The sequence below is a fragment of the Nematolebias whitei genome, chromosome 6 (assembly GCF_014905685.2).
Source record: "Nematolebias whitei isolate Nwh7 chromosome 6, NemWhi1, whole genome shotgun sequence".
NCBI classification, from domain to species: Eukaryota; Metazoa; Chordata; class Actinopteri; order Cyprinodontiformes; family Rivulidae; genus Nematolebias; species Nematolebias whitei.
In genome coordinates, this window is record NC_056503.1 from 28,341,200 (window position 1) to 28,365,483 (window position 24,284).

The following is a 24,284-nucleotide window of genomic DNA, read 5'->3' on the forward strand; positions in this document are numbered from 1 at the left end:
GAGACTGATGAAACAATGGTCTCTTTTGATGTCACATCACTCTTTACATGCATTCCTGTTGATGATGCAGTAGAGGTGGTCAGTTTAAGGTTAAAACCAGACACCACCTTCATCTTGCTCCGGAACTCCTGGAGCAAACGTCAAATCAGCTGAATTTCGCCTGGGCGATGTGGCGAAATTCAGCTGATTTGACCATTAAAGTGCATTTATTAAGGAAACACTAAACTGAGACACACTTTTACTATAATTTTGAGCAAACAAATAATTATTTTTAAGTGTTAATCTTGTTAAATTCTTGGTAAAGTCCTCCCGTGCACGCGGCTGCCAAATCGATTTTTGGCACAACACCGGCCCATGTTTCCGGGTTGTCAGCGGTGATGCATAACAAACGCAATGCGTTAGCGGTGACGCGTAATAGATACGACTTATATGGCGAAGTGACTTATTTGTGTTTTTTCCCACTTCATTAGACATATTTGGACTGATGCGACTTATACGGTGGTGCGACGTTTACAGCGGCAAGCACAGTATTTATAAGACTGAGCTTGTTGCAGCTCCTCGCACTGAAGAAGTCTTTTGGATTAAAGATGAAACGTTTCAACAAGTTTTTTTTTATTTTTTGAGTCCGTCAAGAGGACCTGACATTGTTAGAATAAACCTTATAGTTTTGTACCCTGTTGTAATATACTATATTCTATTTCTTGATCATTTTTATTCAAGCAGACATAAAATATACTAAACTGAATGACCATTATCCATAACTTTATAGTTTCAACTCTTTCTCGTGTTTTTATGATATCCTCACTGTCACCTGTTAACACCTGTATCGTGTTTAGGAGCTGGAGCAGAATCGGCATGAGTTGCGACTGAAGCTGGAGGGCTGCCGGTCCCAGTGGGAGAGCCAGGTGGGAGAGCTGGAGAAGGACGCAAGGGAGCTGAGTGGCCAGGTGGGACGGCTGACCCGGGAGCTCGGGACGGCCGAGAGGGACAAGAGTCGAATCCAGCTGGAGCACACCGAGCAAACTCAGCGCCTCAGGGAGGAGCTCAGCTCTGTGAGTCCCACATGTGTGCAGCTTGATGCTACAGGGCACATGATGTTCTAAACATAAATAAATCCCCTGTACACATCTGGGACGGGTAACTGAACACCTGCTGTCTGTCCCAAGCTGATATGTTGGAGCGTTATTTGATCGGATCATCTGAAACTCAGCCACTTCTGTGTCACGGGGACTGAGTCTGAACTTAAAAAACAAACAAACAAACATAAAAACGGTTTTTAATTTAAAGGAAAGCTAGATAAGGAGTTTGTCATTTTGTAGCTGTGATTCGATGGACACTGGCGGATGATCTGAGCTGGGGTGGAGAAAGGTGGAAAGGATATGTAAACAAGACGAGGAGTGAAAGTTAAAGCTGTGATTTGAGGAGAAGAGAGCTCTGGAAATATCTGCTGGTTTTACTTTGCAACCGACTGAACAAAAGAACGCAAAATAACACAAAACAAACTGGTTCAAAACCAACAAAGTCCATGCTCAATAATCCATGTATACAATCCAACGATTTTCAGTCAGGTCATCTGGACAGTTTCTTTTGTTTGTGCTGAAACGTTTCACCTTCCATCCAGAAGGCTTCATCAGTCAAGGACTCGCACATCACAAAACTGATTCTTCCCCCAACAGCTTACTCCAAAGTGGAACAAACCAGTTATGTTGGTGCTAAGATGGTCTCTTGACTGAAAATTGTTGGATTGTATACCTGGATTATCGAACATGGACTTTGTTGGTTTTGAACCAATTTGACATGACTGTCGATGAGGAAGAGGGCCGGCATCGGAGGAGGGGACGTGCCAAGGACACCATCTTAGCACCAACATAACTGGTTTGTTCCACTTTGGAGTAAGCTGTTTGGGGGAAGAATCAGTTTTCTGTCGTGTGTTTCCTTGACTGATGAAGCCTTTTGGATGGAAGGTGAAACGTTTCAGCACAAATAAAAGAAACTGTCCAGATGACCCGAGTGAAAATTGTTGGACACAAAACAAACGTTTTTTCTCTCACTGCCTAAAGCAACTGGCTCTTTATTGTTGTTTTCATAAAAGAAAAGAGCAGTTTGAACATAGCATTTTTCTAGATGTCTCATCTGCTGCTAATGAATAAAAGCAGGTGGATTAATCCTGTGTGAAACCATTTATTATCCCCAGCCCTTCACATAGAACACAACCTATTAAAACAGGTTACTGAGTAACACAAGGTAAACGTTCTAACTTGACATCTCGCTTGACGTAATGGTTCACTTGACAATGAACAGCTGACTCAGATCGTTCAGCTTGTATGTGTTCAAGTCCAGTTTTTATGATTTTATCCCGACAAAACTCCTTTCGCCAGGATCAAACTCAAGCCGGTGACGTCTTTAACAGCTTCTTTATCAGTAAACTTGGAGGAGCTGATTGGATCACTCAGCTGGACGACCTTGAGGAATGTTCCAGCCTGAGAATCGCATGGCGTGTTCCTCCAAACATTGCATTTGCGACATGTTGTTGTTGCCACACATGACTGATCTCTCAGCAGAGCCCCTACTCATGATGTTTCAAAACGAGCGGCGAATCCGAGCTCAAAAAGTTAAAAATGAATCCAAGCGGCAATTGTAACCCTCCCAAAAGTCAAGGTCCACAGAATAAGGAAACCGTGGACGTCTTTTTCACTCGGTGGTCACGCTGGAGGACTAAACGGACTCCCTTGAAGTTCAGGAAAAAGTCAATTTAGATAAAAGCTCGTGTTTGAGCTCCTTTAGGAGAGCAAAGTGGAGGAAGTGTCTTATTTGTCCGCCTGGCGTCCTACATGGCCGACTCTGGACTCCGTGAGGCTGTAAGAATCGGACAAGAGAACGAAGGTGTTTAGGACGCAGGAGCGTAAAGAAGCTTCATGTCTGATGTTTCGTTACCAGACGTGGAGAAGAGTGCTGTTGCCTCTGTTGCTCCGCTGCCTGGTGGGGTGAGTCCTGGCTGTTTTTGTGTGATTACCTCTGGGTGATGTGCTGATGTCCGTACAGCAATGATTGGAACAAATGACTGGAGCGTAAATGTAGAAAAACTGTAAAACAAATAAGAGAAACCCCGATGAGTAATGACACTTTTATTCAAAATGGTCTACTTTGCTAAATAATCAAATATTTACCAATAACATTTGATATTGCAATTTTAGAACGAGCAGTTTAGACTGAAAAGGTTTTCTGGCTATAAACAAATTCAGAATATCTTTGGCTTCATTTTGTGAGTGACCTAATTTAGGTATTTTCTATGCTGTAGTTTATTTAGCGTTTTGGTGTTAGGAAGCAGGAAGGAAGGATGAAAGCACTCAATTAGTCAAATATGTGATAATGCAGAAATCATACACACTTCACTTTGTACCTCACTAAAACAATCAAAATATCTATTTGAAAGTACTCCTATATAGGGGTTACTCCTATCAAGGTTCTTTGTCATTAGCATCACATGTGGTACATAAGGTGGAACAAAATTATGTACTCAAGGTCCCAGTTACACTCAAAAATTGCAAAAATATCAAGTATTTAAAAAAAAATATATATACAAGGATCTAAGATATACGCTAAACAGTAATAATGTAGTAAAATATGGTGTATGAAACAGCAGCCTGAACATGAGTCTGTTGTGAGCAGATGGGTATGAAGACAGCAGCTTAAAGGCAAGAAATCAGCAGCACATAGTATATAGTACTGTAAAAGTCTATTTTATGATATTTCTTTAGATTTCAGAAGGCATTTAAAAATATTTTTGGACTTTTGATGTTTTTTTTTTTTTTTTTTTTTTTACTTCACTGAGATGGCCATGGAGATCATCTCCACTGAAAATGTAATTTCTACAAATTTGTATTATGCACTACGTTAACTCTACCTATACTTGCTAATCCCTTACCCCAACAGCAAACAAAAACGATTCTCCATGTGTTCTAAAGCTAGGCGCTCCTGCTTATTTTCCGTCCTTTACCTGTTACCGTTACCAGAATGTTGTATTTTTTATAAAACTTATTTAGTAAGCCACTTAACTATGACTCACTCGTGTACAAAGATTCAAAAATGTAAGGACCAATATCCAGTTTAGTTTAAAGTATGACTGGCGAAAGCTATACTAGTAATCTGATAGCTTTGTAACCAACAGCTTGTCTTAAGACAATTTTTGTTTGATACATTTTTAATAACTTATATAAAATACAAAACAGAGCACGTTGTTAAAATTCAAATTTTAGCAAATAACTAGCTAAAGCTCCAGGTAGCTTGTAATTTTATTATTAGCAGCCAGCACAAAGACGGGGGTTGTTTGTTGACACTTGTTGTTTTATTTGTATATTCAGTGCTTAATTTGAGCCGAATCCTGCCGGAACAGGATCTGGGAATTCTTTCGTTTTGACAGAGTGCGTTCTGGCAACTGTTTACTTGGATCCGGTAACTCTCAAACTTACTAATAATAAAGTTATGAACAATTTTGACTGCCTTGAACAAATAAAGCCTATATTGGATATGTAATCTGAAAATAATTATATAAACACTCATTTTAAACATAACAGCCTCACATAAGAGCTGCCCCTTGAAGCATTTCCACTTCTACCTTTAAAAAGTTGTCCGCCCCTAAAAGTACAGACATGGTCAATTTGATTAAAAACAAATATCATTAAACAGTACAACTAAGTTGCACATCAGTTTGACAGTTTAAGTGGGTCATTAATAAAATTTTGATTATGTATTAAGAATACGAGAAAAATGATGGGTAATTGCGTTGCGTACATCACATATCAAAACAACGGTGTCAATTTGTCAAAATAACAGCGATCAAAATGTCGAAAAGACATTGGGGTGGGGTGTTTGAATGCTTGAGAGAAGCATAGCATGCTCTGTTCACACAAGGAGAGAGCTGTTCGTCAGGCTACTTCTTGTTGCTCTAAAATAGTTATTGAATCAAGTGTTTACAAATGTAGATAAAAGTAGATTTTTAACAACCTGTTAAAATACACCAGAATGCAGGAAATTGCATCTACTTTATTCAAAAATTTCTAGGGGAGGACGCCCAGACCCCACCCCCCTCACTATTTGCATTCCAGCAGGTTCACAAATTAAACACTGTGTATATTTATAGTACTGTAAAAGTAAAGTATACAAAATATTACACAGTTTGAAGCACCTGAAATAGATTTTTTTTTTTTTAGCACCAAGGTGATTCCCAAAGTGTTATTAGTTTAAAACTTGTCAAATATATACAGTATAGCTAACTGAAGGGTGTTGCTACTCTTCTCTTGTATTAAGTTTTTGGTGAATTTATTTTCTATTTCTAAACATGACTTCATACATTAATTTGTTTAGACGTTCGATGGCTGTAGGTATGTTTTTAGGCTTGACACTTCTTTTTTTTGTTCATCTCCAGGATTTTTTTGTGCATTTTATTAAGTCTTTTAAAAACAAAAAATGACATCATTGACCACTTTAAAAAATATAAAATGATTTGACTGTTTGGAAACAAAAAAAGAGAACGAAAATGAGGGTGGTTGAATTTTTTTTTTACTCAGTACTGTAGTAAAGGTGATGTAGTGTAACTCTGAAGATCATCTGTACCAAATTTAATAAAAGTTGGAATATGAAAAATTTCTGCTGATATATATATATATATATATATATATATATATATATATATATAGATATATATAAATGTATTTTTATTTTTTAAATTTAAAAAAAAAAATTTTCTTCCCATTATTATAAAAAAAATAAACATTATAGTACATACCACAGGTGCTTTAAATTCTGCTTCTTCTAAAGAATCTAGCTTGGCATGTTGCTCAAAAGTCACGTGGTAGGCAGTTTCGGCTCGGAGTCATTGGTTGTACAACTGTTTGAGGAAAAACTTGACTAGTGAAATACAAAACCAAAAAAAAAAAAAAACAAGTAGGTTTTGCAGGATTCTTCTCAAGCAGAAGAACCGAAAAACAACCCAAAGTGGAAACAAAAATAAATGTCACTCAGAGGTAATATGAATTATTAACGTGTTTGTTTCACTAGGACTGAAACTCCATTATAATTGCAACAGAGTAAGCAGAACACGTCAGGAAGCGCATCGATCTCACCTCAGAAACCTGAGAGTTTACTAGCTAGGGCAGAAATTCCAGTGACAAGAAAGACGGAGTGGTGAGAAACTTTGTGTAAATCTCTGTGTCAGCTCATTTGAGGAAGCAGCTGCGTTTTGTGCGAGCCAGAATGTCACATGCTTATATAAACAGAAGCCAAAGTTTGATAGGCAGGTGTTCAAATATGAGTGTGTCCTGCATGCTTATTTAACATTTGATCATATGACACATTACAGCTATTTTTGTCCCGTTCAGTCACCTGACAACCCTAAAGTTCAACACTGAATATTTATTTATTTATTTATTGTAAATTTATTCATTTCATATAAAAAACAATGACAATTTTTAGAAAGAAAAAAATTAAACAAAAAAACATAAAATGAAAGGAAGCAGAAGAAGAAAACATTTCTTATTATATCTGCTCCCTATTAAACAATCAAATTCAAACAATCAATTCAAACATTAATTTGCTTATTGTAATACAAAAGAATAGTCTCATCAAAATACCTTTATAATTTGTTAAATAGAAACAACTAAATATAATTCTTTAACAAAATAGTTTTAACCATTTTCCTAAATGTTAGTATCGACTTCGCTTTTTTTACATTGTCCTCCAAACCATTCCAAAGATCAATTCCTCTTATTGTGGTAGATCTACTCTTTAAACTTGTTCTGTACTTAGGTTTAACAAACATTTCTATTCCCTTTAAATTATAACTACTGGTCCTTTTCACAAAATAGTTCTGAATGTTTGATGGTAGTGAGCAATTCTGAGCTCTAAACATAACTAAAAGAATATTATAATCAACCAAATCATAAAACTTAAGTAATTTCAATTGACAAAATAGAGTACCAGAAGGATGACAATAATTTTTCCTCATTATAATTCTTACAGCTTTTTTTTGCAAAATAAAAATAGGCTTAGTTGTTGTCTTACATGCTGTACCCCAAACATTTACACAATAAATTAAATGCGGAACTATGATTGTATTATAGAGCAAGTACAAAGCCTTATTATTTAACAAGTCCCTTACACGATACAATACTGCAATTGACTTAGATATTTTAATTTTAACAAAATTTACATGCTGTTTCCATGACAGTTTGTCATCGATAATTACACCCAGAAACTTGATCTCATTCACTCTACATATCTTTATACCATCAATTTCAAAAGAAAAATCCAAAGTTGTTTTTTTTACTAAATATCATAAAATTGGTTTTATCAATATTCAATGACAACTTATTTAATTTAAACCAAATTTGTATTTTTTCAAACTCTGTCTTTATCAATACAAACATCCGTTCCAAGTCTTCACCCAAACAAAAAAAAGTGGTATCATCAGCAAATAAAATACATTTGAGGATATCAGACACCTCAACTAAATCATTAACATATAAAATAAATAACTTGGGTCCAATTACAGAACCTTGTGGTATTCCACATGAAGTTCTGCTTAAATTAGAACGTACATCATCCATCTGTACAAACTGTTTTCTATCACTCAGATAACTACTTATCCACTGCAATGCAGGACCTCTGATACCATATCGATTCAATTTTGCAATTAAAATGGTGTGATCAATAGTATCAAATGCCTTCTTTAGATCCACAAATATACTTATACAATGTTTTTTATTATCGACTGCTGTTGTAATTTGTTCCATCAATTCCATCAGAGCCAAGGATGTAGAACTAGTTGATCTAAAACCATATTGACTATTATTAATATTTTGTCAGTTTATGTAATTAACACTTACCGGATTCACTTCAGGGGGATTTTCATGGCCAACTTTACCAGGGAAGATATAAAAATAATTCAGACAGCAGAAACTTATGACTAAGAATACAAAAAAGGAGGTTTTACTGATTGAGCTCCAACTCCTGGGAAACATTATCAGTGCACAAGTAAAATAAACATAAGCTGTGGATAAGAAATACCAGGCTGGAGTAGGAGTTCGGTTATAGAGAGGGCATAAGAGGGTAATTCTGGAGATTTGGAAATACAGTAGTTCCTCGTTTATTGCGAGGGATCCGTACAATAAAGCCCTGCGATAAGTGAAAAACTGTGAAGTAGAGATACAGTAGTTCAAGTTCAAGGTCAGTGAACTTTATATTAAGACTTTAGAAACTCTTCCCACACTCTTGGAATGTTCTAAACGCTTAAACCAACATCATTTTAACAACATATTTTACAAAATTTTACTTACTAGCTCTGCAGAACAGCAACATCTCTGGTTCCGGTCCATCTCTGTTTTATTCCGATTCGTTTAGCTTCTGCAGATCCTGCGGTAATGAAGCCCACAAATCAGTCCTCTAAACTCTTAAACCTACTAGTTTTAATAACATATAGTACTTGTATGTACAGGAGCTACAAAATTTGACTTACCAGGCTCTGCAGTACAGCAGCGGTTCGGTTCCTGTCCAACCCGATAGATGAAAAAAGTCCTGGTACAGCACGACTGGAGCCCACTGCTCCATCCAGCTTGATGTGCACGTGCTGCTGCCAAGGATTTAGTCCACCACCTCTGGACTGGGCCAACACCATGCGACCAGAACCTGACTGAACCCTGCAGCTGTCTGTCATCTGCAGCTCCCAGGATTTGGGTCACACTGAGTCCAGATCATCTGCAGCCCAGCTACTCAACGGTGAAGATACAACTTGAAGGATGAGTTCAGCTTCAGAATTATTTGTGACTTTCCTGCCTGTCCTGTGAGCTTGTCCTTACAGAACTTCTGACTTTGCTACAAAACTTTCCCTCCATTTGCAGAAAGCAGATGTTGAGAGAGCAGTGTTGACTTCTGGGAAGTGAACTGATGGCTTCTGGGTAACATTTTTTTTTCTTTTTTTTACCCTTTATTTATCCAGGTAGTCTCAATGAGCCACGAGAACACGTTTTCAAGAGAGACCCGTTTTAGGGAGCAGATGGTAGGGGTTAAGGGCCTTGCTCAGGGGGCCAGAGTGGGGTGAATGGGGGTGGAGGGAGGTGTGGGTGTTTCACCTTTTCCACCTACATTTTGATGTTGATGGTACCGGGAGGTGAACCTGCGACTTTCCGATCACAAGCCCATCTTCTAACCTCTGCGCCACCACTCCCCCAACATAGTTCTTTAGACTGGCAATAGAGTGAAGGCTTAATGAAAGAAAACTACAAAATGGCGGCACTTTGTTTTGGGTGGGTGGGGGTGGGGGCTGGGGTTAATATGTACATGTAAAAAAATAAATAAATAAAAACCGCTATAGAGCAAGTCCGAGAAAAACGAACTGCGAAGTAGCGAGTACGTTAAATTATTGTTTATTGCATATTCACATATGTGCTTCATTTTTCCATTATATGAAAAAAATGGTGAAAATTTGTCTAAAATTGACTACAATCATGGACAACTCATGTATCCCAGGAGGAGTTTATGGGAGTAAACAATTGGTGTCTGCACACATACAAGTAAAAAAGTCTAGCCAATATAATCTCTGTCTGCAGTAGGCCTCTCTGTTTTTATAGACCTGCATTTTTATTCTCATGATGAAGGATTTAAGTTACGTCCCGACCAAAATGTTCTCTGTAAACGCAATGGTCTGTTTGGACAGGATTCAGAAATTACCACAAATTCTCAGTAATTCATGTTGTTGATATCATCAGGAAGTGCAGCCCATTTTTTTCAGCTTGCTGTAAACTACATATGTACTTGAACTCATGACTCTTCTCTTTCCTGGACTGTCCTCTGCTCTCGCTCATGTTTACGCCGTCATTTTCCTACAGCTGCTCACGTCCTAGCAGATTTCTGATTGACCGTTTTATTTATTTTTTTATCCTGGAACACGATGGATACCTGTCCTTGTGGAAAAAACAAAACAACCCCCCCACCACCACCCTTTTTTTTAATGTCCCAGCTTTTAAAATACTGTAATAACAATTCCTGTATTTGCATAAACGCATGTGACAGCAGGTTTAGTAAAATCATGAACACATACTCACTGACGCACAAACAAATAAAAAAAGTATAGCCATATGGAAAATTAGTGCAGAATTATTACAGGCTGAAGACCCAACGGTACAAAAAAACTCTCTTTAAATAACAGATTTAAAAAAGGAAAAACTTAGTCAATTTAAGTTTGACGTTATCTGATGACTTTCGGCCACAGTCACAATATTACCCTCTTTCCCTTTGCTTAATTATCCCAATGCCATTAAAAGGTGCCTCGTGTTCTTTTTTTTTTGTGTGCAAATTATCCCATAATCTAGTGTATTCATATTAACGAAAGTCCCAAAATTAATCATTGGATGTACATCTACAACTCTGCAACTTCTAAAGTCAACCTGATTCAAGATGGCTGTCACAGCTAATCGGCTTTAGCCAACACATTAATGGCTATGGCGCAGTCTTACAGATATTGAGCTAAAGTTTAATGTGAAAGAGGTGCAAGATATTATCTTTGAGGCTTGTGTTTGACCTGCACGTCACCTTTTCACCCCTCGTTTCCCCTCGGTGTACGATCACTCCTGCTGGTTGTGGATTTTCGGTGCATTACTGGACATCTGTGATAAATCCCTCTGTGGATTTCCATTATTGGAAAAGAAGCTGCCTAAATGCAGACAAGCCTCCGTGACCTCTGCTCTCTCTGTCGGCATCACCAAGCTCCCAGACCACAACAGAAAAGACAATGTACATCCCAGAGAGAGGGAGCTCTGTACCTCTCGCCTTTTCATGTTGCCTCTCAGGAGCAGACCCAGGGGAGAGCAGTTTTTTCTGGGAGCACTCCCTGAAGGCCTCAAGGTCATCAACTTGTTGATACCATTGTGCCTTGCTGAGGCTTGGGGGTGCGGGTGTTTCTGGTGACAAAGCATCCTTCTTCCACTCTTGTTTTGTTGATTCTCCGTGCCCTCTCTATTGTAGAAGAGGCCCCATGTTTGTTGGAAGAGGCAGCAGTAATGAGAAGTGAGGGGCCCAGCTTTTTCTCCACCCAGCGTGTCTTGCGTGCCGCGTTTTGTTTTTGTCCATCAGTGTCCGTTTTACTTTCATCCCTCACACGCACACACCTCCTTCCTATTTTATCCCGCCTCACTTCCTCTTTACGCTCGTTCAGACACAAGCTCTCCACTAAAACTTTGCCCTCCTGATGCACCCTCTGCCCCGCTGCAGTCTAATGTGGCATAAAGATGTCACCAACAGGTTCAAGATTCCCTCGGCTCCTCCTGCTGCAGAGGCCAGCGTATAATCTCACATTATGTGGCGGTGATGGGACTTGACAGGGGCCTGCCAAACTGCTGAGGAAGGGGAATCGGGGGTTCTCGGAGCATGTCATTTGAGAGAGGGATGAAGGGTGGTCTAGTCACTGGGACTTCAGAACTGGGACAGTGGCATTCCAACCATTGTTTAGCTCTTGTTTTGTAACCTTTTAGAACAAATGTGTTGCACAGAGAAGAAGAACAGAGAAGCAAAGAAACATGGTTTATTTACCGTTTATTACAGAATGTGGTTTAATAACCTAATTCGCATGTTTTGGTTGATCGCAAAATTTTGGTTTTAACTGTTTGTATCAACCCTGTTTGTTTTAAAAATATCCCATGAACCACTGGACTGATGTTAATCAAAGTCCTGGAAAGTAATCATTAGCTGTACGACTACAACTCTAACTGTGTGGGTAAACACAAATCAAGATGGCTGCCACATCTAATCGATTTTGGTCAGCACAAATATGGCTCTTAGGCAAATTTACTGATACTGAGCTAAATCTTTAAGTGGTAATAGCTGAGAGTCATCCTCAGTGCAAACTTTAGGACCTAATAGAACCTGCAGTATCCCGTAAGATCATGCATATTGAAATGTTGGACCAAAACAAGGTGAACTCTGTCCCCTTGTCATCATAAGATGATCTTATTTTAAAGTCTGGTATGAAAAGCAGCGAGTGATTTGTGTTCATTAAAGTCAGGAGTCTGCAACCTTTTAGATCAAAAGAGCCATTTCTATTCTTTGCTTACCAACAAAATGTGTCCAGAGCCGCAAAACCTGCTACACCTGCAATTATCAACTGGTGGCCCATGGGATATACAATTATGACTTTTAAAATTTTTAATTTAAAAACAAAATTTTGTATTTATTTTGACTTAAATTAAGCTTATTTATTTAGTTGATTCACCATATTTCTTCTAGGCAACTTGTCTTTAAATTTAAATTAAACTTTAAATTTTGAGTTATGTTTGGTCAAAGCTTCAAGGGGCCACAGACCAAGGACTAAAGAGCCACATGTGGCCCCAGAGCCTCAGATTGCAAACCCCAATTTAAGTGCGAACGGGCCTAACTCAGTTCTGTAGACATTGTGCCAGGACCTGTGTTGTCAATATATATAAATATCTCCTGTGCAAACATAACGATGAAGAACATCGGGTTAACGGCATAGCATTTTTGTACATTTCTGTTATCTCGAGCTAACGGTTAGCCCGAGCTAAGCTAAAGAAAATAAAACCTGCGTTAATGACCAGTCTGAGCAAAGTCAGGACCAAAGTGAATTGCTGCTGAATTAAAATACCTCCATTCATAGCAGTTTCATGTAAACTGCACATTGTAAGCCCTAAATGCCTCAACACTGCCAGATGTGTCCTAGGCTGCACTGGAAGTGCTACAGCTAGCTGCTGTTTGTGCTAACCTATTTTTCTAAACATTTTTTTTTGTCTTACTAAAAAATATACAACTAAGCTGCCATGAATGTTTAATACCATAAAATTCTGCTTTCTTATAAATGTGTGTATTTTTCTCTCGCATGTGCATTTGAAGGCGATGGAGGTGGAGAGAGTGATGTCCAACGAGCTACAGGCTCTGAAACAGGAGCTGAGACAAAAGGGAAGCCATAACCGGGAGCAGGACGAGGAGCTGATCAGTGCCATGAGGGAGCAGGTACAGTGAATAAATACCGTATAACATTATGTAATTATAAATGATGAAAGCAAGTCCAACCTCATCCTGATCGTCACAGTTTTGCTAACAAATCCGGCTGCAGCGATTCGACTTGTAAAAAACATTCTGTTCCCACACCGGCCCAGACTTCGTCATCTTTTGCTTTTTCACAGTTTATTTTCTTTCAGAAAAGTCTGTGATGGTTTATCTTGTTTCAGTCCTTTTCATGTGATAACCTCAGCTACAGCTGTTTTAGATGTTCGGGCTCCTGGTGGTAGATGAGATGTGATGCGAGCGAGCAGTGGGAGTTTTACTCCTTAAAACCTCTGGTCATAACTAAGGTCTGTGTTTGTTTGTTTGTTTGTTTGTTTTCCAGATGTTACGACTCACGCAGAAGGAACAGACACTGGAGCAGCGTTTGGAGGCAGTGTGTCAGGAAAATGCCAAGCTCAGGGCGAGTTTGGTGTCTTTACAGACGCGCTTAGATCTTCACGATCAACAGAACCAGCAGCAAAGGCAGCAGGTAAACATACGGCCACACACTTTACATACAAAGGACACTGAAAGCATTGCACGCCCTTCAACAACAAGGGGATCTTCTGCTTTCTGCCTGGCAGCCTGGGTTTCGATGGGATTGTGAAAAGACCTGTTAAACAATCACCTCATCCCTGCTTTTGTAACATTAGCCCACAAGTCCGGATTCCGCTTGTGTTTAGGTTTCAGGTTAGCTGGAATCTGGTTCATCAGGATTTGCTGATGAAAGCCTTCAGAGAGTCAGCTGACCAGAACATATGCTGGTGGTTCTGTGTATACAGAACTGTACTTTAATTTTGAATAAATATGTTCCTGTTTGTTTCAGCTAGCTGAAACGCAGTGGGAGGCGGAGGTGGCGCGAGGTCGTTCCCAGCAGCTGCAGGCTCAGGTGGAGGAGCTGCAGGAGGAGGTCTCTCTGCAGGAATCCAGGAGCCACTTGGACGCCTCCCTGCTGTCTGAGCTGGAGACGGCAGATTTAGGAGTCAGCAGAGCAGAGGTTAGCGACCATTTCCTGCCGTCACAGCTCAGCTTTCCAAAACAGTTTATTAGCCTTAATGAGTGTGTGCAGTTATGGCATGTAAATATATTAGCACTTGTGCAAAAAGAGCACTTTTTGATGAATCTGTGTGTTATCGCCCGTTGTCTTGTACATGCTCGTTTCATTGTTGTGTTAGACAAATATCTAATAAAGCAGAAGATGAATTTTACTGAAATGTTCATAACATTATTATTGGACATCTTAAATTCTCTGACGGGGTTGACGCCATCACCTAAATCCTGGAAGATTAAAGTAAAAATATTGCACAATGTGTAGCACTCTGAATATGTGTTGGGGATCATGCTCAGCTACTACCACAGCAAACTTAGTTCAGGATCTGTAAAACTGGCTGAATTCTAGATGATTTTCTAGTTCACAAATTTTTCCACTAGTTGGTGAGATATTTTGCTAACGCTACAGACAGACACACTCATATAGGGCAAAAAAAACATGATCACCCTTTCACCTTTTTTGGTGGGCTATTAATTTTGGTACCATTTGTATTTTAGCTACGAATACTGACACACCATCTGAGTTTACCTGAAAAGAGTTCAACGTAAAATTGAGAGAGCATTTAAATGTACCGTAATTTCCGGACTATTGAGCGCACCTGACTATAAGCCACGCCCACTTTTTTTTTAAATAAAATTATTATTATTTTTTTTACATATATAGGCTGCACTTGTCTATAAGCCACAGATGTCCATGTTGTAACCTGAGATGTTTGCACAAAAATATTTTTTAAATTTTAATTAAATATGTACTGGTAACATGCACAAATACATTAAGTAAAATATTTATATATATATATGCTTTTTTTTCTGAACAGTGCCTGTAACACAGCTGGTTAAAAATAAATAAATAAATAACAATAGAGTAGCCTACCAGAAAAAGTCATTGATTGCTATGTTCATCTTCCTCCTGTGCACTAACACCACCAAAGTCATCTTCTTCAGTGTCAGAATTGAACAGCCTCAGAAAAACTTCATCACACACGTCCTCAGTCTCTCTTTCATTGTCGCTCTCAACGTCAACTTTGTCTCAAGGTAAATTCGCGATTTGATTTACGATTCACACTTACTTCGAGTGGCTGTAAATACTTTGTTGTGCACAACAAGGGGGGAAACTCCCACAGGGAAACTCCCGCAAAGAGCGGGAGAGGAGGAGAGAACAGGCAGGTTTCATTGGTCCTCCTGCCCCTGTCCACTGTGACCTGTTTGGTAATTTCATTGGTCATTTTTTCAAACTTTTATTTATACAGGTAGTCTCACTGAGTCACGAGGACCCACCCCCAAGAGAGATGTGTATTGGGCAGCTATGTGAGCGCCCGGATGTGACGAGACTAAACGTTGTGACGGCATAAAGTTCGTTAGCCTGTCAAAAAAAAAAACATAAATTAGCCGCAGCATTGTATAAGCCACGGTGTTCAAAACGTGTGAAAAAAGTAGCGGCTTATAGTCTGGAAATTACGGCATTCAGAAATTAGCTGCCACACCTATAATGGTAGAAAATACCACAAAACCCTTTAAACACATTTTACAGGGTCTGCGCAAATTATTTCAACCGCTCATAAAAAAGCACTTAAAATATTTGTGAAAAACGAATTTAATTGCCCAGGAAAAAGAAATGTTTATCAGAACAGTCCAAAACAAATGAACAAACAAACAAAAAAAAAAATAGCCCAAAAATATTAAGTGATGGAGACTCCAAAATGGTTTTGTTTGGACTGTATTTGGGAGTGAACAGGTCCTAACATGGGAATGCTACAGTTTTTACTGAAACAAACTAGAACAATTATAGGGAAACATTGATGTACATTAAATTTAAAGAGGAAAAGCTGGCATTTTCTTGCAGAAACAGTCTGTCTGCAGAAAGGAACACGATGACAGAGCAGTTTGTGTGGCAGTGAGATCTGGGTTTGATGTGAGCGAAAAGGTGCAAATGTTGTAAATGTGATTTTTCGTCTCTCTCACACTCTGAAATTCACAAGTCTTAACGGTGTCTGAGAGGGAACAGAGAGAATCCTCGCCCTCAGTTCAGTGTTACTGACAGGAAGGGGGGGGGGATACATAACCGCATTCATAAGGTTTTCCCTACATTTCCTGTTTGTCATGGCCACATTGTTGAGCTTCCATAGCTTCTGAGCTCGCATAACAATAAAATGACGACTGCACGTACAAGTCACGGAGAAGTGGATTAAAATTTCTTAAAAGGCTCATTTTAAATGCAGCCCTATGACCTGAAAGAAAAGCACTCGTTCAAATCTCTATCGCTTTCAACAAATTAAGTCATGTGGGACCAGTTTGGTGAGGCGAGTTAAAAATAGTCATCATGAGGTGATGTTGTCCACGTCCCTTTGTGTAAATTACCGTCACTCGTTGATGTGCTCTCAGTGAGCAGCACAGAAGCAGAAAAGAGCTTAAAGTATTATGATTATTTCTTTATGTTGTAAAGGCCTTCCTGGAAGGAATGCATTTCGCCCTTTGCCTTTTCAACCCAGAGTTTCAGACGATCGTCTTATGTAGAGGAATGACAGTTGTAGTTGTGACCAAATTTTGGAAATGCTGTTTTTCACAATCTAGTGCAAGAGTATGAGAGTTCAGAGTCAGAGAGGTTTTATTGTCATTTCAGCTGCGTACAAGTACATATTGAAACGAAACGGAGTTCCTCCAGGATCACGGTGCAACACAGAACATTACATGCAAAACAAAACGCAGCAGATACACACCAGAACAATAAATACAAACAGACCTATAATAAATGCAAAATGACATCTAATCTAATCTAAACATTATAATCTAAATAATTAAGAGACAAGGCTAGAAACACTAATCGTTCTCTGTTCGTGCTCTGAGTACGCATTGTGAACAACTCCCAGCTACCACTATGTCAAATTTAGGTCAAAATCTATAAAACTGTCTGAGTTCTAGCCTTTTTAGCTGTGGCAGCCATCTTGAACTGGGTTGACTCCAGATGATAATCGGTTGTACATGTACATCTGGTGATTATGTTCTGGTTTCTTTCACATCTGTCCAATGATTCATTAGAACATTTGCTAGCACTACAAACGAACATGCACATACACATGACCAAAAACATCACTGTCCTTGTTTGCCTTTTACTTCTTTGGGCGATAAATGTAGATTAAGTTACAGCAAACAATCCGGGTGATCTAGTTTTCTAGCGAAACAAATTTGAACGTTGATTTGACTCGTCTTCTTTACGCAGATGACACAAGAAATGGGATCCATCCTCCAGTTACTCCTCCCTTTGACCCGGGTCCAGAAGGGATCAGAGAGGTCGGAGGTCAAAGATGACCCAGAGGACCTGCAGGCCATGCTGCACCAACTGAAGGGAGCGGCTCAAAATCTGGCCCAGGCATCTGACCTCAAGGTGAGAATCACGAGAAGCTGAAACAAAACGGCTGCACTGTGTTTTTAAACAAGAAAGACGGGAAATGAAAAGTTTCTTCTTTACATGGATGGAGGCTCTGAAGTCAGTAAGTCGTGAGCTGAGGTTTGAGAGCTTTAACAAAACACAGGCGTGCGCATCTTTCTATTCTCAGCTTTGTTAAATGAATTGGATATGATTACTTCATGACACTAAGTCAAACCAGAATAATTACCAGGTTTTGATTTGTTCTGTTTGAAGTCAAACTTAGACATGAAAAAATAACAAATTATAAAACTAAAGAAACCATATTTTCGGTAAAAACATAGCATGAATACAGCGCTGAATACCTTTGCTGAATTTTGCTGAAGACTCTAAAACTGAGTTGTTAGAGCCAAAACAAACAAACTAGCTAAAGATAAAAGTAAGGTCATCAAGGTTCATGCTCAATAATCTAGATAAACAAATCCAACAAAGTTCAGTCATATCATCTGGACAGTTTTTTTTTTTTTTTTTTGTTGATACGTTTCATTCTTCATCCAAAGGACTTCATCAGTCTGAGGAGGCACAATAATTTCTGTCCCACACGCAGCACACTCGCATAATGGGCCAACTAGTCTTCTGGTGATAAGATGGTTTCTGGGGCCCGCCCTCTCCCCCGTCAACTTCACTGAGGAAGCCATAGTCAACTGGGGAGAGGGTGGGCCACAGAAACCATCTTATCACCAGCAAACTAGTTGGCCCACTATATGTGAATGTGCTGTTTGTGGGACTGAATTTGGCTCCTCGGACTGATGAAGTCCTTTGGATGAAGGACGAAACGTCTCAACAAAAATAATAAACCATCCAGATGACCTGACTGAACTTTGGTGGATAAAGTAGGGTAACTCTAACTTAAAGTAGCTGAATTAACTTAACTCTTCACTAAAGCTAAAAAGGCTAGCTAAAGTTGCACAAAAGCTAGTTCAAAACAGCAAAACGCTTGCTAAAAGTAGCCGAAGATAAAATTAGCAAAACACGACCTTAAAGTAGCAGAACTGTAGCTGAAAGCTAAAAAGAGCAAAATGCTATCTAAAAGCTTAACCTAGCTGAGCAGTAGCAAAAAGTGGCAAAAGGTTAGCTTAAATTAGCACAATAAGCCAAAAATCAAGCCAGTTTCTGCAGCTGCTGTCCAATAAGCATCATTTTGAAGTAATTCTGAAAGACTTCATTGTATTTTTATATGTAAAATATTTATTTGGGGGCTGCAGTAGCTTGGTGGTCAGTGCCACGGTTTTGTAATCCTGAGGTTGCGGGTTTGAGCCCAGGCTGCATCAGGAAGGGCATCTGGTGTAAAATAATTGTCAAATCTTTCATACGAGTTCGCTCGCTGTGCCCCCGCAGGAGGGAGCAGCCGAAAGAAACTATCTTTAAAAAGTATAAAAGTTACAAAAACCACAAGTCATAGTGCCCATCTCTTGAATGAGTTGAACAATTTGATACAAGTGACACTAAAATACATAAGGTATGTGGCAGTAGTTGGATTCCTAAGAAACCTACCAAAACGATACATTCTGTTCTGATTCACTCTGTTAGAAATGAGCCTTACAGCGACACAAACTCCAGTTTCTTCCTCTAAGCACCTGGTTCTTCTTGCAGTTCACGTGAACATACAATCGTCCAGTTGTGCCTTTCAGAGCTGAAACATCCGTTCATCGGTGTAACTAAATACTCAACCCCGCCCCATTGAACCCTTTAGATCACTGTGCATGAAGGCCAACAACACAGAAACCTTTTTTTCTGCTACATGTGTGGCCGACACCTGATCTCTGCTAATGTCCCCGTCCCAGGAGGCGAATCCGGGTTTTGTCGACAGGACGTCTGATCACTGTGGGAATGTGAGCGCAGCCCAGGAGCTGAGAGATCAGGTAACCTGCTGATGAACAAACGCGTCTGTCAAACCGGGACAGCACCTGTGACAAAACCAGTCATCTGCAGTTCATTGTAGCGTTAGCTCCAGGAACGGGAGTTTTATTGAAAAGGAAACAAAAGTTGCTTTTAACCTCGAAACTAAAATAATCTATCAACTGTATGTAACTGGAGTTAACTAGAGAAGCTACTGCATCAGTATATTAGCATAAGAACACATTTGTTTGTTCAAATTTGTTAAAAGCTCCTTTTAACATTTTTTATTCTTATTTACATTCATGTCTTCTTGAGATCAAGAAAACCTCAAAGTTGTTTTGCTCTATAACTTTAGAGCCATAATTTGCTTTTGCTTTAACAAAAAGCATGTTTTTATTAATTTTTTTTAATGGTATTTTTTCCTTGCAGAACCTTCAGCTGCAGCAGCAGAACGACGAGTTATTGCAGAAGCTGCAGAACATCCAAGACCAGGCGAACCTTGTTCAACAGGCCGTTAAAGACCGGGACGAAGCTATTGCCAAGTAACTAACTCGTCGTGTAGAAATGTTCAAATGTAATGAAAAATATACCCTGAAAGATGGCGGACGTTGAGCTGTGCAAGCTTGAACCCAACGGAAAAAATCATTATGTCTTAGGAAAAACCTGATGGAGGCCGAGTTGTTGAGAAGCAAACAGGACATGATGTGTCTGAACAACCAGCTATTAGATGCCATCCATCGTAAGCTGGAGCTGTCACAGGAGCTGGAGGCCTGGCAGGTGAGTTCACCGTTTCTTCCGCTCCTAAATTCTGCCTGAACGTTTTCTGCTCTATGAAGTTTTAAAATCTCCATCTTAAACATCTGCACTGTTGCTGTTTTCAACCCAGTGAGTGAATGCACATCGCCCGCCACCTTTCATCCGTTTTAAAACTGAGGAGGCCTCCTGGGTTATTTGAGCACATGTTGTGGATGACTCTCTGCTACTACCGCGTCAAATTTTAGCTTCAGCGTTATAGCCATTTTTGTAGTTGCTAACGTCACTTAGCTGTGGCGATCATCTTGAATGGGGTCGACTCCGAAAGTGAATCATACATCCAGCTCTCTGAGAATTTCATTAAAATACGTCCAGTGTTTCATAAATTATTTTGCTACAAACCAATCACCTTTGGAGGCTAAAAACACAGATTTTCCAGCATGGCGTTAGCAGTTGTTGCTCTGATATGAAAGGAGCAGAGCCGTTCCGTTTTCCTCACGGGGACATGAGGGACAGATGCAGTCCTCACGGTTTTGGACACGAGCAGCAGGTGTCCTCTGCTGCCGAGTCGCTACACCAAGCCGAGCCATCTGTCAGCCCGATGAAGACGAGCTTCAAACGAAAACACTGATTTGTTTTCTGCAGATTCAGCGTCCTCCCCGAGGGAAATAAAACATTAAACACAAGACCACATATAATAACAGATGTTATTAATGGTAAATTATTCAGTTTAGTTCTATAATATAAAGCATGTTTGAATGAACTCTGACATCTTTTGTCTGCACATTACAGATTAGTTTCACTAATGACATTGAGAAAAAATATGTTTAAAGTGTAATAAAACTCACTTTGAAGAGACTTAATAAAACCTGAGAAAAGTTTGGAAACCTAAAAGTCCCCTTAATCTTGTTTCTCAGATTATGGGGGGAAAACTAGAACATAAAGCTTGAATCAATGTAAACCTTTATTGCTCGTTATTGTCTGCTGCCTTGAAAGGCAGGTGATGATGTCATTGCCTGTGTATGTGTTGATCTGTTAGCAAAATATTTCATAAACCAGTAGATGCATGTTATTGAGACTTGAAGATAGTTTCATTGGATGTGCATCTACAACTGATCAACTTTTCGAGTCAGTCTAATTCTAGATTGTTGCCACATCTAGCTGACATTAGCGTAGGTCAGGATTCTGCAACCTGCAAATCTTTGGTCCCACGGCTGCGGCTTCTTGACACTTTGACCCAAACTAACATGAAATTTAACCACTTCACACACTTTAAATGTATGCCGTTTTACTTGAAAATGGGATACTAAATGATTTTTCCACAATTAAAAGGACTCACAAAGGCCTGCAGAATTCAGTGTTTTAATTCCTACCAAAATTAGAATAAAAAATGTATTTTTTCCCCTTCTTTACATGATTATGGTATTTTATTCTGTCATAAAATGTAAAACTATCATTAAATGTTAAAATTGATCATTTATTTTTGGCTGGGAAAAAACAAACCTTCCAACAAACTTAGTGGCCCATGGGCCACCAGTTGATACTCACAGCTGTGACAGGTTTTGTGGCTCCAGACACATTTTATTTAGCGAGTAAAGTGGCGGAAATTGCTCTTTTTTTTTAATTAAAAAGGTTGCAAACCCCAGATATAGAAAAGAAAAAGACTTTAACTTTGCATATTTGACTGATATTGAGCAAAACTTTAGTGTGGTAGTTGCTGAGAGTAATCCCAAGTACACATCTTGAGTGCTCATAGACTGCAAGTGATTTTTGTTTAAGATATATTCCTTCAAGTTGCACAAGTTCTTATTTGACTTTAAGTTTATTACAGTTTAAAAATGGACCGATCATAGTGTTCAGTGGCATCCCCCCCCCCCCCACTTTACTAAATAGTTTACATTAGGTTTTATTTTATTTTTTTACATTACGGTGTAAATAGTTGTCAGGTTATATTTTTATCCTTTTAATAAAGAAAGATTGTCGGTATGTCCAATGTTTGAACTCATTGGTGTTTTAAAGGAAAACAGTCTTAACACTTTATAACATGTTTCCATAACGCTGCTCATCAGATGATTCCTGTGGGTAAAATGGTTCTGTTTTTTTTCTCCATGAGCAAATGGGTAATAAAACCTTTATTTATAAAGCACATTAAAACAACAGCTGTTACCGAAGTGTTTAACAATAACATCAATGAGAGTAAATTAATGGAGAAAATATAATATTACTGACAAATTAATTCAAAGCTTTAAGAAATAAACGTAAAAACACAGAACAAAAAAAAAAAACTAAATCAAGTCCCACTGTGTGAAATGCCACAGAAACCAGAGATTTAAAAACAGGAAGAGAAGTGGCCTGCGTAATGTTGGGGGGCAGATTGTTCCAGAGCTTGGGGACCATGACTGAAAAAGCCCGATCGCCTCTGAGCTTCAGTTTTGTTTTTGGAACAGCCGAAAGCAGCTGATCGGATGATCTCAGAGCCCGAGAGGGACCATGTGGTTCCACTATCTCAGAAAGATAAGGAGGTGCAAGGAAGAATGGAAGAACTTCTTTTATTTACTTTTCATTTGACATGCTTTTGTTGTGTGTACCTCACCTGTGGTTTTTGTTTCAATCAGATCTCTCTTGTAAACGAGTCCTTGTGACTCCATGAGACTAACCTAAAGCTTGAATGAACTGTTTGACTCTTCATCTGGCCTCCTTGCATTTGAGATGCAAAAGCACCAAACTCGTCAGCCTTCCCGCTCACTCTGTTCTCGTCTCCTCTCCAGGACGACATCCAGATCGTCATCAACCAGCAGCTGAAGTCCCAGCAGCAGTCGGAGCAGCCTCAGAAGAAGCCCTCCTCCAATGGCTTGTCCTTCTTCCGCAAGCCCAGCAGTCCACTCTCCACCTGGATGCGCCAGTCCTCCTCTTCGTCCTGCAGTTCAGACACTAATCAGGACAAAGTCCAGTCCCCCTGGAAGGACTGGCTAAAACTCGGCAAAGGGGCGCAGTACGGCAAATAGTGAACCCCTTCAGCTGCTGGATAGAGGATATGTGAAGTGAAAATGTTGCGAGAAGCCACAAGTGGAGCTTCTTGTTCATGTGGTGAAAAAAGCCATAAAGACACTCCGGAGTGATGAAGAACGGAGCTAGTGAACAAACGCGTGTCACAACAAACGAACACCGACTGAAACATTTCACTGAGAGGCGGAGCCTCCTTCAGAGCTAAACGGTGCCTTATTTGTTATCTTCATGTTTTCTGACACATTAAATGCACGATGGGTGGAGTTCAGTGGAAAGTATTTGTTTGGAATATTTAATTTGGCAAATCCAAGATGAGTATGTCAGGAAGTCCATCCATTTATCCGCGTCATCCTTTTTTGTAGCGGGGATCACTGGAGCCCATATCCAGCAGTCACTGCGAGAGGTGGGGGACAAGTGTGTCAGGAAGTTAAACGATCAAACACTTCATTTAGTTCTACCAAGTTTGAAGGAAGAACTTTTTTTTGTATCTGTTTTGCTCAAAAGTCCTATTTTTTTTTTTTTTATCATTTTGCTGTTGTTAGATTTTTTTATATATATATATATAGTTGAAGGTTTGAATAGATGAATTGTTGCCTAAATGATAACTTGGTATAATACATCATTGTGTTGAAAACGTGTATACATGTACATATTTTGTGTTCAAGTACTAAAACTGTTGTATCTAAACCTCGTTGATCGGTTTTTGCTCACGCCTTGAATGATTGTCAGAAAGTTTTATAAAACATGATCCCACTTTCAAGTGTTTTTGTGTTTTTTGTGTATTTGTAGTTCAAATCTTTGCGTGAAAAGAGAACGGGGCAACTTTTTTGAAGGTCAAAGCAAACTATATTAAAAGCCCAACATGTCACGTTACATGGTCTGTCTTGTCAGAGTTTCAAATGAAGGACATGAGAATGGAGTTGTGTATGAGTTGAGAATAATCTCAACCACATCACATTTTAGCTCAGTATGCTGTTGAGCCATTTTTGTGATTTCTAAGGGAACTTGGCTGTGGTGGCCATCTTGATCTCCAGAAGTTAATCCGGTTAACACACAAGGATTACTCTTAAGTTTTATTAAAATTCATGTATGAAATATTTAAATCTACAAGCAAACAAAAACTTGGACGGAAATAAAAGTATCTTTCTTCTTTTGTAGCTGATGA

General features: G+C 39.2%; 1 protein-coding gene across 1 annotated transcript in view; it reads left to right on the forward strand.

Moving 5' to 3' along the window:
- The window catches only part of si:ch211-235m3.5 (BICD family-like cargo adapter 1), a 27,997-nt gene extending 4,879 nt beyond the window's left edge, over nucleotides 1-23,118 (forward strand). The window contains exons 2-10 of the mRNA XM_037677495.1: nucleotides 837-1,052; nucleotides 12,895-13,014; nucleotides 13,391-13,537; nucleotides 13,874-14,044; nucleotides 17,315-17,479; nucleotides 19,306-19,383; nucleotides 19,790-19,902; nucleotides 20,017-20,137; nucleotides 22,882-23,118. Of these exons, the coding sequence (XP_037533423.1) occupies nucleotides 837-1,052; nucleotides 12,895-13,014; nucleotides 13,391-13,537; nucleotides 13,874-14,044; nucleotides 17,315-17,479; nucleotides 19,306-19,383; nucleotides 19,790-19,902; nucleotides 20,017-20,137; nucleotides 22,882-23,118 (1,368 nt within the window). The remainder of the gene's footprint in view (nucleotides 1-836; nucleotides 1,053-12,894; nucleotides 13,015-13,390; nucleotides 13,538-13,873; nucleotides 14,045-17,314; nucleotides 17,480-19,305; nucleotides 19,384-19,789; nucleotides 19,903-20,016; nucleotides 20,138-22,881) is intronic.
- Nucleotides 23,119-24,284: the final 1,166 nt, after the last annotated feature.